The sequence below is a fragment of the Brienomyrus brachyistius genome, chromosome 6, assembly GCF_023856365.1.
Source record: "Brienomyrus brachyistius isolate T26 chromosome 6, BBRACH_0.4, whole genome shotgun sequence".
NCBI lineage: Eukaryota > Metazoa > Chordata > Actinopteri > Osteoglossiformes > Mormyridae > Brienomyrus > Brienomyrus brachyistius.
Window position 1 is genome coordinate 17,645,436 of NC_064538.1, and position 22,692 is coordinate 17,668,127.

At 40.6% G+C, this 22,692-nt stretch overlaps 1 protein-coding gene across 4 annotated transcripts in view; it reads right to left on the reverse strand.

Moving 5' to 3' along the window:
* ttc3 (tetratricopeptide repeat domain 3) overlaps positions 1-22,692 on the reverse strand; it is a 32,336-nt gene that overhangs the window by 7,925 nt on the left and 1,719 nt on the right. For 2 of the 4 annotated variants that reach the window (XM_049017630.1, XM_049017628.1), the window contains exons 4-37: positions 22,593-22,674; positions 22,386-22,439; positions 22,068-22,197; positions 21,879-21,961; positions 17,912-18,006; positions 17,493-17,555; positions 17,319-17,373; positions 16,308-16,479; positions 15,201-15,249; positions 14,975-15,074; positions 13,871-13,907; positions 12,937-12,991; positions 11,464-11,551; positions 9,094-9,243; positions 7,726-7,806; positions 7,468-7,577; positions 7,245-7,371; positions 6,984-7,106; positions 6,599-6,700; positions 6,131-6,223; positions 5,731-5,795; positions 5,387-5,529; positions 4,357-4,674; positions 3,375-3,650; positions 2,862-3,127; positions 2,692-2,771; positions 2,460-2,609; positions 1,828-2,371; positions 1,671-1,739; positions 1,054-1,203; positions 812-951; positions 585-653; positions 275-371; positions 84-187 (exon numbers count right to left, since the gene is read on the reverse strand). In XM_049017630.1, the coding sequence (XP_048873587.1) occupies positions 84-187; positions 275-371; positions 585-653; positions 812-951; positions 1,054-1,203; positions 1,671-1,739; positions 1,828-2,371; positions 2,460-2,609; positions 2,692-2,771; positions 2,862-3,127; positions 3,375-3,650; positions 4,357-4,674; positions 5,387-5,529; positions 5,731-5,795; positions 6,131-6,223; positions 6,599-6,700; positions 6,984-7,106; positions 7,245-7,371; positions 7,468-7,577; positions 7,726-7,806; positions 9,094-9,243; positions 11,464-11,551; positions 12,937-12,991; positions 13,871-13,907; positions 14,975-15,074; positions 15,201-15,249; positions 16,308-16,479; positions 17,319-17,373; positions 17,493-17,555; positions 17,912-18,006; positions 21,879-21,961; positions 22,068-22,197; positions 22,386-22,439; positions 22,593-22,674 (4,320 nt within the window). The other 2 variants (XM_049017631.1, XM_049017632.1) reach the window with 2 other exon arrangements.

A 22,692-nucleotide genomic window follows, 5' to 3' on the forward strand; every position in this document is an offset into this window, starting at 1 on the left:
TATGCGCGATACTTGCACTGAGAGCCTACCTCTTCATTTCGTTGTACACGGGCACAATGACAGAGCTGACTGACGTCATTTACCTGCAGCCCACCTCCTTCAGGTGGGTGAGGACGGCCTCTTTCTCCGATACGTATCTGTACAAGCCCTGGAGGCCGCACTGACGTCGGCAGTCCAGCATGGTCACCTTGAGATAGAGAAACGCCGTATAAGGGACCAAGAAGCAAAGCGTGTTTCACCTGACCCCGTCAGCGGCAGAGACGGGGCACATTACCTCAGCCGCCAGTGACCTTGCGGCTGCACGTGCACATAGTTCCTGGTACCGCTTCACCTCATCTTCCACACTCAGTTTCTCAGCCTCAGACTGGTTCCTGTAAGATTCACATCATCTAGGGTGATCTTCTGCTCAAAGACTGACTCCTAATGGTCATCAACTTGTATATATTCTTATGTACTAGCTGGCATTTGGAAAAAAAGGGGGATGCAAGTGATCCCCAAAATACAAAACTTTCATTACTGGAGTATTGTGGGGAATAAAGTGCCATTATAAAACCACTCATCTCTCACATTAAAAGGAAACTTGCCTCTCGTCCAAGATCTCACTGAACTGTTGTTCATACTCCATTCTCTTCTCTTTAATATTTTTTAAAAGGCTGCAGGAGGCAAAAAAAAAAACATTCAATTTGTTAACACTAACAATCTTTCGGATGTACTCACACACTCCTGACACTAGGGGATTTGCGTCTGTGACACGCCGTCCGTCACAGAAGCCCCCACCCCCCCCCATGTCGTCCCACCCCGTAACACTCACGTCTCCCGCGCCGCCGCCAGCTCCTTGAGCTCGTTCTTCAAGGCCTTCAGCGTCTCCTGGTTGACCTTTTTCTCCTGCTGGTCCTTCCGCACCTCCTCCTCCAGTCTCTTGTGGAATATATCCAGCTCCTTGTTGCCGATCTGCCGGGGTGGGGTGGGGGGGGCACGCCAAGATTCAAGCAACGGCATCTCCCCACATGGCTGGCTCATGGAAAATGGAACCGTCCGCACCCCCAAACGTACCTCGATGTTCTGATTAATCTCCATCAGCTCCTCTTCCAGAGATGAGATGCGCTCCTTTCTCAACTGCCTCCCTTTTGTATAACCCTCTTCTGCTTGCATTATTTGCTTTTGAAGCTGACTGATATATTTTTCTTTTTTAATCATGTCTCCCTGAAACGTCACAAGTTTAAGTCAAGTCCAACTTTGACGTCTCAAAATAGACATACAGTTGCAACAATATAGTGTTTATCAAACACTTTAAGAACTGCTTTACACAAAAACTATGCAAGTTAGACGCACAAGACAAATAATGAATTAATAAATATGATGCACAAGGTGCAACTTTCAACTTGGGCTGTGCAGTGGAGTTGACTGTACATCATCTCATTTTAAAGATGTACTTCCAAAGAGCTTGCAGTGAAAGGGCAGTTGGTGTATATAGTACACAGTAGATGCAGTTCTTCCACTCTAATGAGCAACTGATGCATAAAGTGACCAGTGCAGACGGCTGAAGAACAGTATTCAATTTAAATACTTCAATGGAATTCCAGAAGGGGTTTGAAAATGCAAAAAAAAAAAAAATGTAATAAGTCACACAGCACTTTTCAAATGAATCACCTCAATGTTTCGATACTTACTTTATCCCTTTCAAATGGCTCATATGGTTCTGTGTTAACCAAAACAGCATCTTTACTTTTACTAAACGTCTACAGGGGAAACAAAGAACAGGGGTACGCATTATTACCGGAAAAGGCCTCCTCAACTTGTGCCTGTCTTCAGACCAAGAATACTGACCTGTACCGGTACACTTCTCATCCAAGTTTTCTTAGCATGTTGGTTGGTCTCTGAGGCAGCTATACATTCTACATTACTAAAAGTCTCATTAATATACATTTCAGAGTAAACTGGATATGCAAAACCCTCTGAAATATCTCCATTATACGTGCCACTGACATTTATAGCATTAATCCCTTGATCAAAGACTGCAGGTTCACCAGGAAGATATGTATAGATTTCAGAGTATAAGGGTGTAAATTCTTTGGCAGATGGGTTTAGGGTTGGGCCTCTGATGTTACTGTCCTCTTGATAGGTGGGCAAGGGGCACAAGTTGTCAACTACAGGCTCTTCTCTCTGGTCCAGGAACGAAGACGCATGTGTCGTCAGACCAACCAGAGTGCCGTTTGTCGAGAACCGTAAGGACCCAAGGAGGAAGCCCTCTAGCCCGCCTGACTCCTGAATCAACAGTCGTGCCTCCCAGGGGAAATTATCCAACTCTCCCACAAGTAGTGGGTCGTGGACATCTAAAGGACCATGTTCCTCCAGGATCTGAGCAAAATAGCTGTGGGCCGGAAGAATCATGTAAATATTTTCTTTTAAAAATCACGTCACTCAAGGGACAAATCAGAGAATGAACAACATTCACTTACTCATATAAATTCTCCTTAGTAGGATCTGTTCTAATATTGTTGTCCAAAATTGTCTTGAATCGATTATTATTATACTGTCCTTCAAATTCTTCTAGTTGAGGGCGAAGGTGTTCGGGCACAAAAAAGGGATAATTACTGTCTAAAAGTCCTCTGTTGGGAAACAACAAGCAACAGTCAGGGAAACATAATGCCACTGAAAGCTCAGGAAACCTGGAGGTCATGCAGGACTCACAGAGAATCTTCTTCAAAGAATAAATCTTCATCCTCCTCTCTTAGAGTTCCTCCTCTTGATCCAGGAAATACCATTATAGACTGCGAGACAAACAAAACCATCATTTTGCCCTTCATTTTGTTATGTCTAAGAAAAACAATATTGTTCACGAAAATGACCCTCTAGCTTACCTTTGATTCTTTTTGTTTCTTTTTTCTATTTCTGTTCTTACTCTTAATAGAAGAATTCTGTAAAACAAATGAACAAATCAAACAAGAGCAAGAGCAAGAGATCTGCTTGTTTCCATTGTCCTCACTATAGTTAGTCCATGAATTCCCCCTTCTGGCAGTTTCCTGGCTCAGTGACTGGTAAATGTGACCTCCCAGTTCAGTGTAGACAGATATACTTACAATTTGATTTTCATTCTCCATCTTTTTATTCACTACACAAAGGCAGTCTGCAATACAGAAAACAGCATGGTATTTTAAAGCTTATAGAACGAAAAAAAATAAAAATAAAAATGAACACCTTATCACAGTGTTTCTCAATACAATCACTGAGGACCCATAGACTGTCCATGTTTTTGCTCCCTCTCAGCTCCCAAATGGGAGCAAAAACGCGGACTGTCTGTGGGTCTCTGAGGATCGGGTAGGCAAACACTGCCTAATCATGTAACATACAGGTCAGAGCAAAGTGACACTTACCCATCTCAAAAAACGTATTAAGCACCTGATGGCAGGAAACAAACTTCTCCCTGTTCTCCTCTAGGACCCAGATGAAGAGACGCATAACCTCGAGATCTCCGGCAGCCCTCAGGCAGCCTGTCACGGTGGTGGCGGCTCCCACAAGCAAACTGGGCAGATCTCCGGTCTTCTCCATGATGGCGTCGCGCAGTGGCTGAAAGGCCAGGAGAGGGGCCAGGTCCAGTTCCTCCAGGTGTTCTGCGTGCCGCTCTATGAACTCCCGCGCCGCCTCCAAGCCTGCAAGGCACATGGGCATCGCATGAAATGTTGGGGAGGAAGAGCTCATGGGAGACTCTTGAATATATCTGCACATACACCAAAGCTGCCTGTAACTCCCAAATAATGAGTCTACACTACTGCGATTTAGTTCACTATTCAGCTATATACAGGGTGGGTCAAAAGTATGTAAGTAGTTTTTATTTAACGGTACTGATTAGGTGTTCGAAATGCCCACCGTCAACGTTGATAGGTTCCTGGAGCCTGTCCCTGACACACTCACATACATCAGCACAGAAATCCCACTCAGCATCAATGTCCACAAATGCTTGCGAGATGAACTCCTTTAAGTCATCCACTGTGTGGGGCTTCTCCTTTACTAGACCCCAAAGAAATAGTCCATGGATGTCAGGCCATGTGAATGTGGTGGCCAGTCAAGGCCACATCGCCTGATCCAATGCTGGCCTTTACGTTTTAAAATAAAAACCATATACTTACTTTTGGCCCACACTGTATATTATACAAATTACAGTTATATATAATAATCAGAATTGGTGGGAAAGCACACAGGGTTTTGTTGTACATATACAGTACAGTGACAGACATTCCATTCTGATTCTAATTAGGTACTGATCTCAGTTTCACACAAAAAAAGGGAAAAATGTACAGGGCAGTCGTAACTGAGGGCCGTCTGTAAGCACGCGGAAGGCCGGGCAGCTTTGCTCACCTGCACCGTTCAGCAGGGCCGCCCACTCAGCCAGCTTCTGGCTCACGCCGGCAGCCCTGCTCAGGGCCTGGATGAACACTCGGGCCCAAACCCTGTTCTTCCTCTCCAGCACCAGATTCACTGCATCTTCCAGAGTCTCCGGCACCTTCCAGGCAGCTACCGTATTCGCTTGTTCCTTATTTGCGTTGAAATCTATCCAGGGTCGAAGGCTTCCCGCGAACACGGAAATATCGGGGCTCTCGCCTTTAAACAGCTGCCTGTTCTCATTTATCTGGTGGAGAACCCGGTCACCAGACGTCAGCCAGGTCTGGGGTGGCGCTGCATAGTAAAGAATGTGTCAATCAAAAATAGTATTACAATTACCAAATTAAAAATATACTAGAGCAGTATTTCTCCATCCGGTCCTCGGGGACCCCCGGACAGTCCGTATTTTTGTTCCTTCTCAGCACTGAACACCGAATACCGAACACTGGTACAGGTGTGCTGGGAGCTGGGAAGGAGCTGTCTGGGGGATCCCTGGATACAAATGTAACCAGTCACAAAGAAGTATTCACCCTGTGTCAATCACACGATATACTTTGATTCGTATTTGCCCTAAGGTCGAATGGGCAGAGTAGAAATTCTGATTTGCCGATTTCTGATGAACATTTTAACATATTGTTCGTACACTTCATACATCAATCTGTCCCATTCAAAGGCCATTTGAAAATGATTGCTTATAAATATCTGTCCTGTTACATGGAAACCAGGGTGGAAATGATGTATTTAACAGGAAGTGGACGATAGCCACAGACTGAGTGCGTCTCTCACAGACTCACCACCAGTGTTTACATAGTGTCTCGCCAAGTATAACATCATTATACAGTATACAGCGTACAGAACCATCACATGTGGCTTGACATTCCTATTTCCCTATGACATTCCCTAAATCCCTATTTCCAGGTTCATAACCACATCTGCTGCCTGAACACAAACAGAACCCCAGCTTTCCTTATCATTCACTAATCAAACAAACATATAAGCATGGTACCTTTCTTTTGGTGGCCATCTTCCGATTTGCTATCCTCTTGTGAGGATCTCTCTTCACTGGCTCTCTGCTTAGTCAGAAACTCTGCCTGTCTGTGCTGTTTTCTCTTCAGCCTCCGCTCCTCCTTCGATTTCACCTTTTTCAGGCTGAGATGGACACATTTACAATGAGGAAAGAGATACTGCACATTCCAGAGCGATACAAGCACGGTACAAACACTAACAATATAGACATGACCTTGTATCCAGCTTAAATGGTTGCCTAGCAAGATTGAAGCAACCGGTTTAGACTACAGGATGTTATAACGCAAAGTGAACTGTGGGGCCAAACCTGGGGTGGAATCTCACCTCGTACACTTCTGTTTGACCTTCTGTTTGACGGGAGCTGTGCTTTTTGCAACAGAAGACTCAAACTGAAGGAAAAGGGGATTAAAGGTACTTTCATGGCTGACTGTAAAAATGGCGTAAATGTGTATAAATACACCGTAAGTTAATTCTGCTGCTAAAGATTCAAATTTGTAACAAAATTTTAATTAAACAGCAAGCTCGAGTTCAAATACCGCAGAATCCAAAACAAACTACACATCACTACAACACTTAAAGGTTTTTTTTTGGTCTTTCACTGCAGACAAACATTTTTGCTAATCGAAATTCACTCTGACATTACTGTTAAGTCAGTCTATCCTGTAAGAGCCAAACTGACTGCAGCAGGAACCCGTGTATGAAACAAGCGGCTAGTAATCCACACCTCGCATTTCACCAGACCGGTCGCACCAAAAATCACAATCTGGCAGATGTTTCCGACACAATCTGGAGTGAAACATGGCAGCTGGAGGAATTCCTGTAGGGAAAAATCAGTAACTTTAGAGAGACCCAGTGCTTTGATACGCTAAAATTTAGCTGTGATTCTGATGAAGTTCAACAAACAGTAACAGACCAGCCTACTCTCAATTATTTGCAACAGCACACTAAACATTTAGCATAGAATGGTTAATTCCCATTAAAACACTTGCCACATTATTACATGGACAGGTAGCAAAAAATTATAAGTTACAAACCATTCTAAATTTACATACATGTTTACATACAGCACATGAGTTGCTATCAGTAATAATAAAAAAGAAAAACCTATGCTATTACTAGTGCCCTACATTACAGTACATTTAAGTGGCTGAAAAAAAGTAAAGGTGTTTTCAAGGGGCGCACTGTGTTGCACCTTATCAGTCTTGTCACTGAACGAAGTGGCTTTGAGTTTCTTCCAGCAGCTAATGTGAAACTCTACGTTGCAGCTTTGACAGCACACAAGTCTGATGAACCCCTGAAATCAGAGAAAAGCGCATGGATTAGGAGACTCTTTTCCACACTTTACAGGCCTCCAAGGTTCATATCACATTTACTGTGCCTTGCAAACTGTGCCTTGTTTTGTGATGCAATGGGAAATTACCTAATTCAATTTTAATGAACAGGTCACAGTGAGTATTCCTTTTATGAATGAAAGAGAGAGAGACAACTTTGACTAAAAATGAAAAATGCACGCAAGGGATCAGGAATCCATCTACAAACTGTGTGAGCTTACCAGAGTTCGCACGTTAATGCCATACCTTGAAATCTGAGTCCGTGAAGTAGATCTCAATTTTTGAAATAACCAAACATGTCTGATGTCGACAAATTGCATCTGGCCTTGGAGGAAACTTGCACATCTCTATGTACTCCTCCATACGATCCTATAAAAGAAAAACAGCAATGAAATTATAATTCAGAAATAAGTAACATGGCGAAAAGCACTTCAAAAGTTTTGCTACCATTCCTATTCATCTCAGTTTCAGGGATGAACAACACTAACATCTGCAATACTGAGATACCTTTAAATAATCCGTATGGGTTTCCTGGACTGTAATCGTTGTTGTGGGCCAGGTTAATTTCCCAGGTACGATCTGTCGTTTAACCATGAGTAAGGCTTTATTAAACTCATCTAAAGCTTCGGAAAACCTGTCCAAAAGAATACAATTTAAGAAATGTTCTGGAAGCAAATTAGTCGTTCTGTATATGAAATGTATTCATTTATATGTTGTAGGGTGTTCGTACCTGTTCTCTTTAAATAGCACTTTTCCCATTCCATAGTATACCAAACACTGAAATTCCCTTCCTGCATCATCCTTAATCTTGTTGAATTGCTTTTTAGCTTGAGCCAATTCCTGGAATTAAAAAAATATAAGATCATTAGCACAAATGTTTTTTTCCTTCCATTTATCCTTCCATCAAAAGTTGGTTTGTTGACTAAAGTAAATTAATTAGATAAATGAATGAATGAATGAATGAATGAATGAATGAATGAAAGTTCACCTCTGGTTGTCCAATTTCCAGGAGGGCGGTAGTGTGGCCATAGGTCAATATCAGTTTGTCAAGATGTGAGATGCACAGCTCCTAAACATGGGAGGTAAACGGGCATTAGGGCTCTGTTTCAAAAATCAAGTTTGAACTTCAAATTTCAAATGTCATGCAATTCATTCAAATATATCTGAATAACCAATAGCCCAATTGTGGTGTTTGTTAATTACAGTTCAAATGTGAATTTTTCACATCATGTTTGAACGGATGTTCAAATATTGGTTACAAAGTGACAGCCCTAGAAGGCATTCATGAAATAACGTTTTGCTATTCAAAATGCACCCTACGAGTTTTAACTACACAATAAAATAAATGAAAGTGATACACAACAATACAACATTTAGAGCAAACACCATTAATAAAGTGACCCGCATTTTCAGCTAGTCACCATAATGGGTGGCACCGATCTGGCTGCCCGCAATTACGCATGCAGGAAACACCTGATTATTGCTTCTTTTGAATCCCTATGCATTACTACGATCATGATAGAAAACCGGAAGTTATCCCATTTTAATAAGGCCAGCATTCCTGAACATCGACAGACAAATCCATTGACCAGAGTCAATCAGACTCACTTAAGGTGGTTTCAACCTCTTAGCAGAGAAAAGTACTTTTATTGCGCTATTACGTTAAGTGTCAGAATGACACCACATCAGTTTCAGTTTCCTTTTTCCTAACTGGGAACCTTGATAGGGCATTTGTAGTATGTTACAAAACAACCATGACAGCACCCCCAGGATATAAAACATTGACAGGGGTCTCTCACTGCCGCAAAGGTAAGGATGAGAGTCACTAGCAACAAACCAATAATAATAATAATAATAATAATAATTTTCAGAAAGCTAAGTATTCTTAAGCTTTTGTTGTGATTTGTAAGACACCCAAGAGCGATAAGCTCATTTAAACTCATTCTCCTCTCACCTGCACCATACTGCTGCTGACTTACTACTGACTGTAACAGCCTGAGTTTTGCTTCTTCTCGTCTGATAAACCCACCCAGACCTATCTGACCGCCCCACTGCACTTTCTGTGACTCAATGCCCATTTGGTTGTTTCCTTCTCTTGTATAATTTCCCCTTGCAATTATGCCAAAGCTGTTCTCCTTTGCCTTCTTTCTTCCCTGCAGCCCGTTAACCCTTTCTCCTCCATCCCTGCCAATAAACCCTTGCATGCTTCATTACCTCTAACAAAGGTGGATGAATGTACGTTATTTTACCATCAGCCGTCCTGCCAAAATTCAATCATCTCATTTCGTGCAGCTCAGCCAAGGAAACATCAATGTGCTCCATCTCAGATTCACCACGGATCAGGGGGACGTCGTACCTGGGAAGGTGCCGTCTCTACTAAAATCAGGGCCTGTGAGAAGGCCACCTCCGCGTTGCGACAGCGCTGGTCCTTCAGAGCTGAATGGGCATCGTGAACCACTGACTTAAACTGTCCCACCAGGTCTCCAGACGAAGCTTCTGCCTTGGTCTTCAAAGGCACACACAAGGTATGAAAAACAACATATGAACATAAGAAATTTACAAACGAGAGGAGGCCATTCGGCCGATCAAGCTCGTTTGGGGAGAACTTAACTAATAGCTCAGAGTTGTTAAAATCTTATCTAGCTCTGATTTAAAGGAACCCAGGGTTTTAGCTTGTATTGGTGTCAATATCATCAATGTAAATTAGGAACAATAGTGGTCCTAAAATTGAACCCTGCGGTACCCCATTATGAACCCAGGCCCACTGTGACATTGTGCCTCTAACAACTACTTGCTGCTTCCTATCAGTTAACCAGTTTTCGATCCAAGCTGCTACAGTTCCTAAAATCCCTGCAACTTTGAGCTTAAGCAAGAGCCATTTGTGGGGGACAAAGGCCTTCTGGAAACAAAGGCCTTCTGGAAAACTAAGTAGATCACATCGTAGGCCTTTTTGTGATCAATTTCTCTTGTAGCTTCATCAAAGAACTCAAGTAAATTCAGGATCTACCTCTCCTAAATCCATGTTGGCTATCCCTCAGAATGTTATTTGCATCCAGGTAATCTACCATTTTTACTTGGATTATAACTTCCATTATTTTTTCAGTAATGCTAGTTAAACTGACTGGCCTATAGTGTGCTGGATTACGTCTATCCCCCACAGATACCGATTTATGGAATATTAAAGTTAAAGGTTGGCTAAGAATATCCCTCATTTCTTTTAAAACTATAGGTAAGACGCCATCAGGGCCCTGCAAATTATTTTGATCTTAGCTAGGCTTAGTACCACATCAGCCTCAGTTATACATATATGGGTCAAAGACAATGCTGTATTCATACTAAAAGGTGGTAAGTTACTCATGCCATCTACTATGAACACCCGTGTAAAATAATCATTACACTCTTTTACTATATCAATTTCATTTTCAATTATAAGGCCCTTACTATCCTGCAAATTAGCGATTTCAGCTTTTAGAGCTCTTTTGGAGTTAAAATATTGGAAGAAACTTTTATTGTCATCCTTAGCCTCCAACGCTATTTTTCTTTCAACATTCCTCTTAGAGTCTCTAATGTTTTTTAACTCAACCTTAGTTTTTAAATCATTAGTTAATTTCCATTTGTGGAACAGAGCCCTTTTTCTCTTGACTTTATTCTTAATTTCCTTAGTAAACCACCTAGGTTGTAGTTTTCTAGATTTAGTTTTGATGGAAACAGGTATGAAGTCCTCTTGCACTTGCAACAATGTGCTTTTAAAAAATGCCCATGCCTCTTCAACCATTTTGCTATTTAACTCCATCCAGTTTACAGTTTCTAGTTTCAGTCTCATACCATTAAAGTTAGCCTTCCTAACATTGTATACTTTTGTTTTGGACTTTGCTCTTCGGACACTAAAATTAACCTCGAATTTAACTATGCTATGATCACCGTCCAATGATTCTAAAACCTCTAATTTTCCAATCCTATCCTGGTTATTATAGTAATATCTGCTTACTGAGTAAAAAACAACCCCATACTAATTCCACCATCTGATGTTCATTTACAGAAAAGCCAGAGACGGTGTCCCACTGAATCCCAGGTAATTTAAAATCACCCATAAACACCACATCATTTTTATTACTCATAATACTGATATTGTCATATAACATTCTGATTTTCTCTGCAGCTACATTAGTTGCTCTATAACAAACATTGACAATTAGACCATTTGAGTTTTTAGCATCTAGTTTTATCCATACAGTTTCTGTACTTTTATTTTTATCAGTGAGCTCCCTTGCCTGCAAGTTTTCTTTTACATATACTGCAACAGCACCTCCCTTCTTTCCTATCAGGTCTCTACAGAACAATGTATAACCATCCATATTATATTCTTCACCATCATTGTCACTCATCCATGTTTCTGTTATTCCTATAATGTCGCAAGTGTCTGATGATATTAAAGCCTCTAAATCATCAATTTTGTTTCTAATACTCCTAGTGTTTAAATACAGACCGCAAAGGGTAGGCCTTTTATAGTGCCCACTTTTAATGTTTATTGGAGCTTTCCGTCTCCCCCCACCTATATTCATAACTAACCTCCCTGCCCCCCAGTCCCTAGTTTAAACATTCTTCAACTACTCTAGACATACGCCTCCCCAATACACTGCTTCCCCTCTGGTTCAGATGCAACCCAATTTATCACAAAGAAACTCAACAGTAAAATGAAAAATAAAATTGAAAAATAAATAGATACCTTTTTGTGCGTTCCTTGGTGTCGGTTTTTGGGTTTTGTTTTGTCCTGAATGTGGGGGTCTTTTTTTTGCATCTTCTCAGTCGTTTCTCTACAAAACAATAGAATTAAAACAAAAAAAAAACTACTTAAAACAGGTTCTGCTGTGTTGAAAGTGAAACCCATTTAGGAAATGACTTCAAATCCCTTAAGTAAATGCATTTATATAAATCAGGAAATCATATTTTTATACTGGAGTCACGTTCTTGCGTCACACAAGCAAAGGTGCACTATAACTGAAAAGCCTGCTTTAACAGCCAAAAGAGAAACCAGCGGGCCACAAGGTTTCATCATATGCCGAGCGCTTCAACAGCTTTCATTTCCCAATAGAAAACAGAAGCAAGAGGAAAAAGGAGCGTGTCGACGACGGATAGGAAACTGCCGAATTAAGAAGCACGACTCGAAACTTAACCGAACATGGTCTACCTAGAAACTGATGACATCTAACGGCGTGCAGTCACAGCATGCCCGAACAAACGTACAGTACATACGGACTTCAAGGTTTCAGGACTCGCTGTACAGGCTGAAAAGGTTGACAAAATGACATCGACACTACAGCCAAGCAAACACGCTGCCGCTGAGACAGTCATATCTGAAACTGCATTCGCAAACCATCTGAAGGTATAAATACATAACCAAATGCGGCCATCTATAGGTGAGCCTCTGTCATTACAACACTAAATAATAAATAGTCTCCAAATAATACAATTTATTGTTATTGGGGTGGGGGAGGTGTTCTTAGGAAACTACTGAATCATTTTACAGACCAAAGGCTAGAATATGATAACTGATAACTAATACAATACTTAAATACATCTTTTACAGTAAATTTAAACCATTTCTAAGATTCACAAAGAAGTAGTATTGAACGGTTAGTGACTGTAGTGGCAACAAGGAGCTTCCTGTGAAGAATTCAAACTGTTTTCCTAACTACAAAAAAAAATTCTTCTTGAGATCAGTAGAGTATATCTTATATTCGTGAAAATGCTAATTAAAATACAGCATTATGTCAATTTAATGTCTTACTTGCATCCCCAAATCGCTTACGGCACATAACATTAACATGAATCATGTCCCGAACAGCACGGGGGAAAAGGAATCTGACTAAGCAACAACAACTTAAAAATTTTCATGAATATTCAACCAAGTACCGACCATCGCTTGACAGTGCCGTATAGCAAAGGCAGCGGAAACAATTTCAAAGGGCACAATGATCACGGAATCATGTTCCAAATCAAACATTAAACCTACACAAACACAGCCCATGCCAAACTGCAAACAGTCTTTGCTCCAAAATACAAGAGGTATTCCTCGAACCTTGACATTATCAAGAGACTTGGTATGTGTCGCAGTCGAAGCACATTTCATTCTCTGAGGGTGGTTTTCAGAAGGAATTAAATCAGAAAATCCCAGCAGAAATGTGAAACGAAAACTTACTTTTTGGCGCCTGTTTCAGTGCTGTCATCCATTTGCATGCCAGTACCTGCTTCACCTGCAAGAGAAAACAGTGGCGTGACCTTCAGTTCCTTATCCAAGATGACGATTCTAGAATTAGTTTCACCTTCCCGAAGCAAACACAACAGACCACACCCACTAAGGCTCGGCTGAAATGCGCCGTGACAGGTGTGGAGGGAGGACGTCAGACCGAGGAAGAGGCTCAGACTGTCTGTGGGAAAACACCTTACGACGTCACATCTGACACACGTATGATGGTGTCATTTTCCTGCCACTTTTCTGTGCAGAAGGTTTTCGCAAACATCACCAATGGGCCTTAGCTTGTGAATGCGTAACATATTTTAGAACAGGTGGGGGTTTTTTTGCCAGTGAAGACTACTAAAGGTACCGAGGCAGGGTGGAAGATAGGAGGCCTGGCCCTCTCCCAAAATCCAAAGCAGCCCTACTTATAGCCAAGAGGTCCCAAGCCCTCGGTGATGTTAAAGACAGCAGAATTAGAAAGCACTAAAAAGCAGTAACTTTACTTGATGGGTCACAAATAATATAGTGGTACATTCTTACTTAATATATTAATTAACCAGAAACTAAGTGTTAGATACGTACTGATCTCGTGTTTGTTCATAACAATCATAGCAATTTGTGTATTTCATGCAGTTAGTACATTTATTCATGACATGTATTTTACTTTTGTGTCCCTTCAAGTAAAGTGTTACCAAAAATGCTACCCAGACACTTTCGTCAGATCATCTAAACAAGCCCCACTCGAATAATTCAGCATTAAACATGTTTATTGTTTCTTTGAGTGTAAAGTGGTCGGTATTTGATCAGGTGCTCTTTCAGGGAGTGCTGCCATTAGAACCCCTAACATCCCCCCCATCCCCATTTAGCACGTAGGAAGTGGAAAAACAGAACATACCGGAGTCAGAATTCCTGCAGGCACTCTCATCCAATTCCTTATCGTAAAGACAGTGATGTAAGCACATGTGATTCAAATCACATTCAAATCAGCAGACATACAAGAGCAAAAACACATTGTTAATAATGAGTGTTGTGCAAGTTACTGAAAATAAGAGTTACTAGTTACCTTTATTCAAAAGTAATTCAATTACTTTACCAATTACCGCATGTAAAAGTAATCAGTAACTCGAGAAAGTAACTTTTGCGTCACTTCAATTTTTTTTTTTATATACACATACCCAGAAAACACGCATACATCGTCGGGACGTTAAGGTCATATGTTATTCAGCAACCGCATTTCTTTCTCCAAACCTTTTGCTTTACTCAGTTTAGCATAACTGTTAGGTCTGTTGTTACTGTTTCCTTCATGTTGTCAATATTTAAAATAATAAACGTATAACTTTTAATCACTTAAATTGTATGTGTGACATATGGTTTTTGTATGCAGCATACCTACATGCGGAGTAAACAGAACAAACCTACTCTATGGTATATAAGGCCTAGAACAACCCTATTGTGGGTGATACAGCCTAATCGGGAAAAATAACAGTAAGCTAAATATTGCATAGTGATCTCAATCACATTGTGTCGCTGTTGAAATACACACAGACATTGGGAGAATGTCAAATCAATATTAAGCAGCGATGTTTCTGCGACAGAGATGTTTTGCCGAAGGATTTTTAAGCATCATAGAAAAACTGTGCCAATGCATGTGTGTGGTCTGGGTAGTTATACTAGTTTAGTGTTGCTGCTGTGACACAGTGTGAAACAGCTGTCAAATTTTATCTATCACTGTACTTAATATTACCCATTTACTGTACCAGCAAATGGTCAGATAACGTTAGATCATAAACAGAATATTAGGGGAATAGGGCTGCATTTATCCTTTAATATTTTCACACAAAACAAAAGTAACGAGTATCGACTCCATTTACATTTCAGAACTTTTAGTCACATTTAGTCACAATTTAATTTGAAACATAACATTTTCATGCACTACTAGAACTACTGTATGCTGAGCACCTGCTGTTTTACAATAGTTATACAATTAAATTCTTCCTACCTGGTTTTTTGAGGCACTGGAGTTTATGTGAGGTTCTGCTTTATTAGGGGGGTTTGTATCATGTAGACTCTCTGGATCCATTTTAACTTGGGTATCGGTTCTATAGAAATTAGACAAATAACAGGAGGTGATGTTAATACAGACCGTAGGCATGTCACGGTTAATTAATAACTCCTTCATGCATTAACCAAGGAGATAGCTCAGGGCTTGGAAAAGCCAACATTACCTCCTGCTAGCATCTCTTTTTGGTTTCATTTTCTTCCGCTTACCAGCAGCTGATGGGGAACAAAAAGCAATTCAGATCAAACTGATAGAGCAAATACAGTGAAGCTCTTTGTTCTGTCACTTTTACATACAGCTGATCCGAGCAAAACTGAAACCAATCATCAATGCAACAATAGACCACGAGAGACTGTGGTAGCACAAACGTGTGTAGATTAATTCTATTTAAAAGGAAATACTAGAGCTGCCATTACCAACTATTTTTCTACTGATTAACCTATAGAATATTTTACCAATTGGTCGATTAATCTACATGATTAATTTTCCTACAGAAAATCAAATTGACCATTTAAGTTCATTTTATTTTGACAACAACAAACTATGTTATTGCAGGGCTTTAGATAAAGGACGCCAGCTTTTCAGCACTATATGGACAGTATTTTCACCCACAATTCAAAAGCAGATTAGCAGAATGTCTAAAATATTGATGAGATGCGTATTGTGATGCCCAAATGTTAGTAATCTACATATATTCGCTGTACCTTTCTGCTTATTAAATTGTTAGCAGAGCACAGCACAGGCGAGCATTTTGTAAACCATGGAAATGATAAGCACTGAAGCTGTGGTAAAGAAATGCACAGCTCAGCAGCCACAACATCTTTTAAAAGAGGAGATATTGTGGTTAAACTAGGTAAAAAGATGCTGGAGGTGTGACAGTAGTTTCTGCATATTAAAGTCCGAAACGTTTGTCTGGTAAATATAGTTTTCATTTTAATTTCAGTTCACAAACTTTTTTTTTTTTTTTTTATCCATTTTCCTTTAAGATAACATTGATCCCATATTTAAATAAAACACCACGAGGACTCAGTTCCCACTGCCGTTTTACACTTTATTAGTGTTATTTGCTGTATGAACACAAAGAACACCTGAAGCTCTCAGTCTGTAGACATCTCCTAATACTGAGGGGTTGCTATGGTAGCAACTTCAATTACACTGTAAATGTTTATAGCTATTTTTATTACAGTATGGAACAGTAATTGTACACTTCCTTCCAGCACAAGGAACACCTCAAGTATCAATGGAAGGCTTGGACCCCCTTGAAGGCGTGTACCTCGGAGCTCCTCCATCATGGCTATGTCTATCTGGAAGCGGCACTTCTGCTGGTCCAGGTCGCGGACGCCCTCCGGATCCTCGCTGCACAGAAAGATGGCTCTCAGATTGGCCTGCACAGCCTTCTGGTGCTCGCCGAGGGCAAAGAGGGCGTCACAGAAGCGGTAGTGGCCCTGTCAGCGAGAGGCACTCGATGAGAGCGAGCACAGGTTGGGGACACCATAAAAACTCTGGCAACCTCTGCAGGTGAACATGTATCCATTTTGGAGTAATCAACTCGAATATCAAATTCTACTCAGTACAATGTGTAGTGAAACCAATATGTAGAGTGCAGTGTAGTGAATAATCAGTTATGACTTGGGCATATATATCGATCACTTGCACACCGCGATGATTATTAGGAATAAACAGACGCTGAATTTGTGCATAAACAAGCCATAACTAGAGAGGGCTTCTTGCACCCAGATACCAGAAGTGTGTGAAAGGCTTAAACAAGCAAATACTGCAGCCCTCTTCTGTAGCCAAAGTATCCCAGTGTCTTATGTCTTATTACGAATTGGGCTGAATCGAATGTAAGAAAAGGTTTAGAAAAACCCCTTTGTTCTGCACCAGCTAAGGAGGTCACTTGAACTTATAAACATCAATCTTATACTTGTAGAGGACATCTGCTGATCATGTAGGCTCTCACTCTGCCGATTGGCTACAGCACCATACATGTTTATGTCATTGATGGAAAGCATAATATCACCTCAGCAGATCAAACATTAACTAGAATACTTATTAAAAACACATTTTTTAACATTGTAGAACAGGGTCACAGGAAATTAACTGATATTCAACAAGCAAGAGGAATGACAAAGGAGAAAAGAGCAGTTACAGAATTATTAAACCTTTAGTACATTATCTAAATTTTCACTGAAACGCTGGTTTAATTACAGTACATGAATTAGTAATTGTTTTTTGAATGAATGTTAGAATTCCCTTGGAAGTCGTCATATGTAGAGCTGTTTACCTTTGGCCAGTTCGGCCTGATGACGATAGCACGCTTCCCATCGCTAGCTGCTTTCCTGAAAATATACATGTATGCTGTAAAACCCAAGTTTCAAAGCCCATACCTTAGACAAAGAAAAAAGTCAAAGCAATCAAGGGCCACTTAAATATATTCAAATTGTTAAATGTCACTTACAAATATTCTTTACAGCGTAAAAAACAAAGTGATCTATTCCCATAGAGAATGTGGTTTTCGGGGCTGCAAAATAAAGCACAAATCCATCAGAAATGTAATTCATGAAGAATCCCTTGCAGCACATTCTTTAAAATAACTCTGGGTCCTCTGTACGTTGCATGCATCACGGGCCACACCACCACACAGCTTCCAACGAAGGTGTTAAACGTGCTTAATGCAGCCGTTACAGACAGCGGACAGCGACACATACAGATGGCAGCCTGACAGCTGCCAATCACATGCAGGTTCAGTGAAGATAAAAACTCCTAGGGCACAGCCCTACGAACTCTTATCAGCAAGGGCACTTAAGAGTTGTAGACAGTCCTTATCAGGTGATGAACACAAACAGAATTTCCAACAGGACCAAGCAGGCAACCTACTTAAACTCGATGGCTCTAGTGTACCATTCCACAGCGGCACTCATGTCTCCTTTCTGAAAAAATGTATTCCCTTTGTTTTTCCTCTTTTCACTTTCCTAGGAAACAAAAGGCAGGAGAATTTTTGTCAATGTGGAATCACCATATAAACACAGGCATCCTCAGCAGAGGAAAATCTCTCTCAGATTAATCAATTCAAATAAAGAATACATTTTTACTTGCTACATACAGTTACTCAGTTCAAAGTGTAGTGAAATCAATATATAGAGTGCAGTGTTGTGACCAATCAATTATGATTTTTAGATTTATACTAATTCCTTCTGTGATTATTGCACATAATAATTGGAAAATTTGTTTTGGTTCATTATGAACAGGGCATGATTAGAGAATACTTCTGGGAACCAGATACCACAAGTGTGTGAAGGGTCTGTCTGAGCAAATATTGCAATTCTCTTTTATAAACAAAGTATTCTAGCATGCGATTCCTCAACCTTGATTCACTGAGATACGTGTTGAATGATGCACGAGAGAAAAGTTTTGAGAAACCCCTTTGTGTCGTACTACTTTGTACCAGTTTGCAAGGTCACTTGCATCTGTAAACATTCATCCTACACTTGCAGTGACAACGTAGAGAGACAACTTGCTCAATATGCTGGACATCATTCTACAAGAAGTTTCTATAGAAATGTCTTCAATTCTCGATTCTTTGGCGATTTTAGTCAGCAGCACGGCAGCCCTATCACAGGTACCAAAAAGAAGGAAACGTGGCAAGCAAGAGGGTGTTCAAGTGTGCTTTCAGAAAACAGAGGACTACAGTCACCGCTACTGGGAATTCTCTTTGCAAATCTGAGATCTTTGTGCGATAAACTGACAAGCTACACCCACTAATCAGGACAAAATTCAGGACAAAAAACTGTAAATCTTTCTGTTTTCCATGCGTGAGTTTTGCTCGTTCATTTTGGTTGATGTATATTTACCACCACATGCACAAGATGCACTACAGAAACTCGCTGAACAGATCACCGCAGCAGGAATGAAAAACCCGGATTATTTACTCATTGTTCTAGGGGACTTTAACAATGCAAAATTGCGGAATGAACCATTGGCAGCATATTTGCTGTTCTACAAGGGAGGGAGAAACTCTCAGCCATTGTTACACAAAGATTAAGGACGTGAATCATGCCACCCCCTGGGCGGATCTGGGTCATTTTGATCAGGTCATGATTCATCTCTTTCCAGCATAACCGCAAAGACTAAAATCTGCAAAACCTGTTGTGACTAAGATTAAACAGTGGACAACTGAAGCTACAGAGGAGCTGAAGAGCTGTTTTGTCAAGAGATTGGAGTACATAACGTACCATAGTACGATACAGTAACAACAAGCCCTGGTTCAGTGCTGAACTCAACAACTGCGCTGTGAGAAAAAATTGGCTTACAGGAGTGTAGTCAAAGGCCTCTGTAAAAAGGGCAAATACAGACTGGAAAAGGGAATCGGAGCAGCCAAAAATAAGTGGTTTGGAAAGCTGGAAAAACAGTTCTCAGCTAATAACTCCTTATCAATGTGAAATGGTCCGCAAGCAATCACACAGCACAAAAAAGACTGTCACCCTCTACTGAGGATCGCCAATTAACCAACAATCTGAACAGCATCTACTAGCGAGTTGAAAGCACTGTTCCATGCCAACCACCTGTCCAACATTCACTCTTCCTCCCACGATACAGCCAATACCCTCTGCTTTGTCCACACCATCGCCACTAAGGGTGCTTTTCCACTGCACCGGGTACTCTTTCGGTACTTCCCCTTTTCTACTGACTTCAAGTCGGGTACCAGTGCCAAAAGTTCTAGTATCCAAGGTACCAAACCAGCTGGGTACTTTTTTGGTATGTCAGTAGTTTGGGGTGGGACTTGCAAATGTGTTTAGTGTCAACTGGTTATGCAAATTAGCCTGCCTCTAGAATACAAGAGAGGGCATTATATCACAGTCGGAGGAAGTCACTGTGTTACATCCGAGTGGCAGCGTTAGCATTCAGCCTGGGTGCTGCTAAAACATATAAAAACAGAAAAAAGGAATTATGCGATTGTCCAAATACATTGAACAATAAATCAGAACGATCAGACTGCCAAAAACCTGAGAAAAGGACTAAATGGATCACTGCCATCCACAGCAACAACTGGAAACCAGACTCCAAAATGCAGATTCGTGGTGGCCATTGTGATACCTGGCTCGTACGCTCCTCATGTGTGCCACGCCCCCTGATTACCCACATGTGCCTCCCTGATCGTCTCCAGCTGTGTCTGATTATGTTCAACCAGTCCTGTCTATTTAAGTCCTGGTCTTACCCGTTCCCAGTGTCCGTCATTGTGGTTATAGTGTTGGTGTTTCTGATGTTACCTGATCTTCGTCTTTGCACGGTAATAAACCCCAAGTTCTGCCCTGATTTTGGCTTGTCTGCCTGCTTCACACCGCCTACCCGCACGATCGCCGCTTGCCTCACCCAGGATCGTGACTGATCGTGACAGCCATTTATAAGCAAATAAAAACTGTAATGAAATAATGTTTGTACAAACCAGTCCACATACATAAATATCCATTGGTGTCAGGTACTTTTAATTAAATTCAAACTTCAAAGGATTTATTGTTAATCCTATAAATTAACACACTGTGCAATGTAAAGAAACTAATCGCGTTTCCTCAGGTCCCCGTGCACAGTGCAAAGAAATTGAGAGAAATAATTAAAAACACAGTATATTTATGTCTGAAATATAGCACCTTTTGTACACTGCAGGTCGCAAAACCGTGACAATTCAGTCTGTTTGCAATGGCGTGCTGAATGAATAGAATATAAAGCTGAAGGTTATGAATGTGAATACAAGTACAGCACAAGTGTTTTTTAAATGCCGCACAATAAATTCTGAGACAATATTTGTGTTGCACAGTTCAAAAACGAAGCTGAAAGCTGTTAATGTGAACACAGAACAAATCAGGTGCAGTTCATTTTCTAAATGTGCACCGTAATGCATATTTATTTTGATTTACTTTTAAGTTAATTTTAGTTTTTTTTATTAGTAGGTTGCAGCAGTATTGACAGACTATTTAAGACAGTCTTATTTTGTTCAGTAAACCACTGTTTAATAACGGGGAAAAAAGAAGCAATTCATCTTTTGTTTCTTTTACGCTCACTGTACCGAAAATGTATTGAACCATGACTTCAAAATTAAGGTACATACTGAACCATGATTTTTGTGTACCGTTGAACCCTTAGTACGTAGTACGTATACAAATGTAAAGAAGCCTAATTCCTAGCCAGATATTAATGTCCATGGTCCTTGTCAAGTCTGCTTTTAATTTAAGCAGATTATCGTTCGTTTCGCAGTTTCCCCGACTAAGATAAGCCATGTTGCAGCGTATTGTAGAAGCACAATGGAATGACAAAAAGTATCTAGTATAATACACTAGGGCTGTGTGATACTAGGAAATCGTCACTTATGGTGATGTGATTTTGTTGGAATGAATATTGGTATATTTATAAAAGGACTTCCAATAAATACATTTCTCACAAACCCATCTGGGACTGATTTAAACAAGGACGAAAACTGTTAATTGTCTTTGAGAATGCAAAGGGCTATTTGCTTCAATCACAGTGCTCATTATGTTATGCACCTGTATTGTGTTTATTGATCATCTTGTTACGCACTGTTCGGTGTGCAATTATTCAGGAATCACACTTTTTAATGCTATAAAATTACCCAATATTTAAGTCATTATTTTGTCTGTGTGGTTCTCAGAGCAAACGCCCGGTCAAATTCCTTGTAAGTGTAACCTTAACTTGGCCTATTGAGAACCGAATCTGATGAGCCATCTGAACCAAACTGAGCATCAAAAAATAAATATACCTTAAGCAGGCCCTCCTTCAGTCACATGACGCCACATTCTGTGGATGAGCAGATATCATGACTCCGCCTACTTACTTGTCTGTCACGTGGCTGGACCAATGTCCACTCCTGAAGAACCGGCTCACCGAAAAACACTCTGGCTCGCAAGTAGTAGACGGCTGCGGTGAACATAGAAAAGGGGGATTGAAGACGACCCTGCTAGCTGATGTCAAATACTGGCAGGATGTACACAAAAAAAAGACAAAACCAAATGGAGCCGTTTACAATTTCTGCAGACAAATGAGAGGGTCTCAGTACAGTCGTTCTTGGAGCCCAGTTTCTGGATCTGCGAGGTGATGTCAGGCTCCCCTGCCTTTTGCAGCCAATGGACAGCCTCATCAAGAGAGCCCACTCCCTATGGCAACAGAACAGAGGAAGAACTGAGTCAGATGGACACAACTTGGAATGTTTCTTAAACACATGAAGTGGATGCAGGATTGAAATGTGGGAAATCAAATGCATTATTACCTCTAATTTTACAAAATGATACCAAATTGCACCGCTTGGTTTTTTAACACAAATATTATGAAACGACGTGCTCACCATATCAAACTTGGTACCCAGTAAAATCAACCATTTTGTTGAGTCTTCAGACAACTAAAGAGAGAGGCAAAAAGGCAGAGAAATTCAGTGTAAGAACTCCGTGCATCATTTAATGAATGGTCCTTATATGGAGTAACCTCCATAGCAACAATATACTGCATTTAATTAGTCATGTCTAACGGTGACTGAAATAGCTAAAATACTTACGCATCCCTGTGATACAGCCATGAGAATGGATTCCAGGATTTCTATCCTATATATACCTTTCAAATTCAAGTAATTGTTGTCACTGGGAAAATGATAAAAG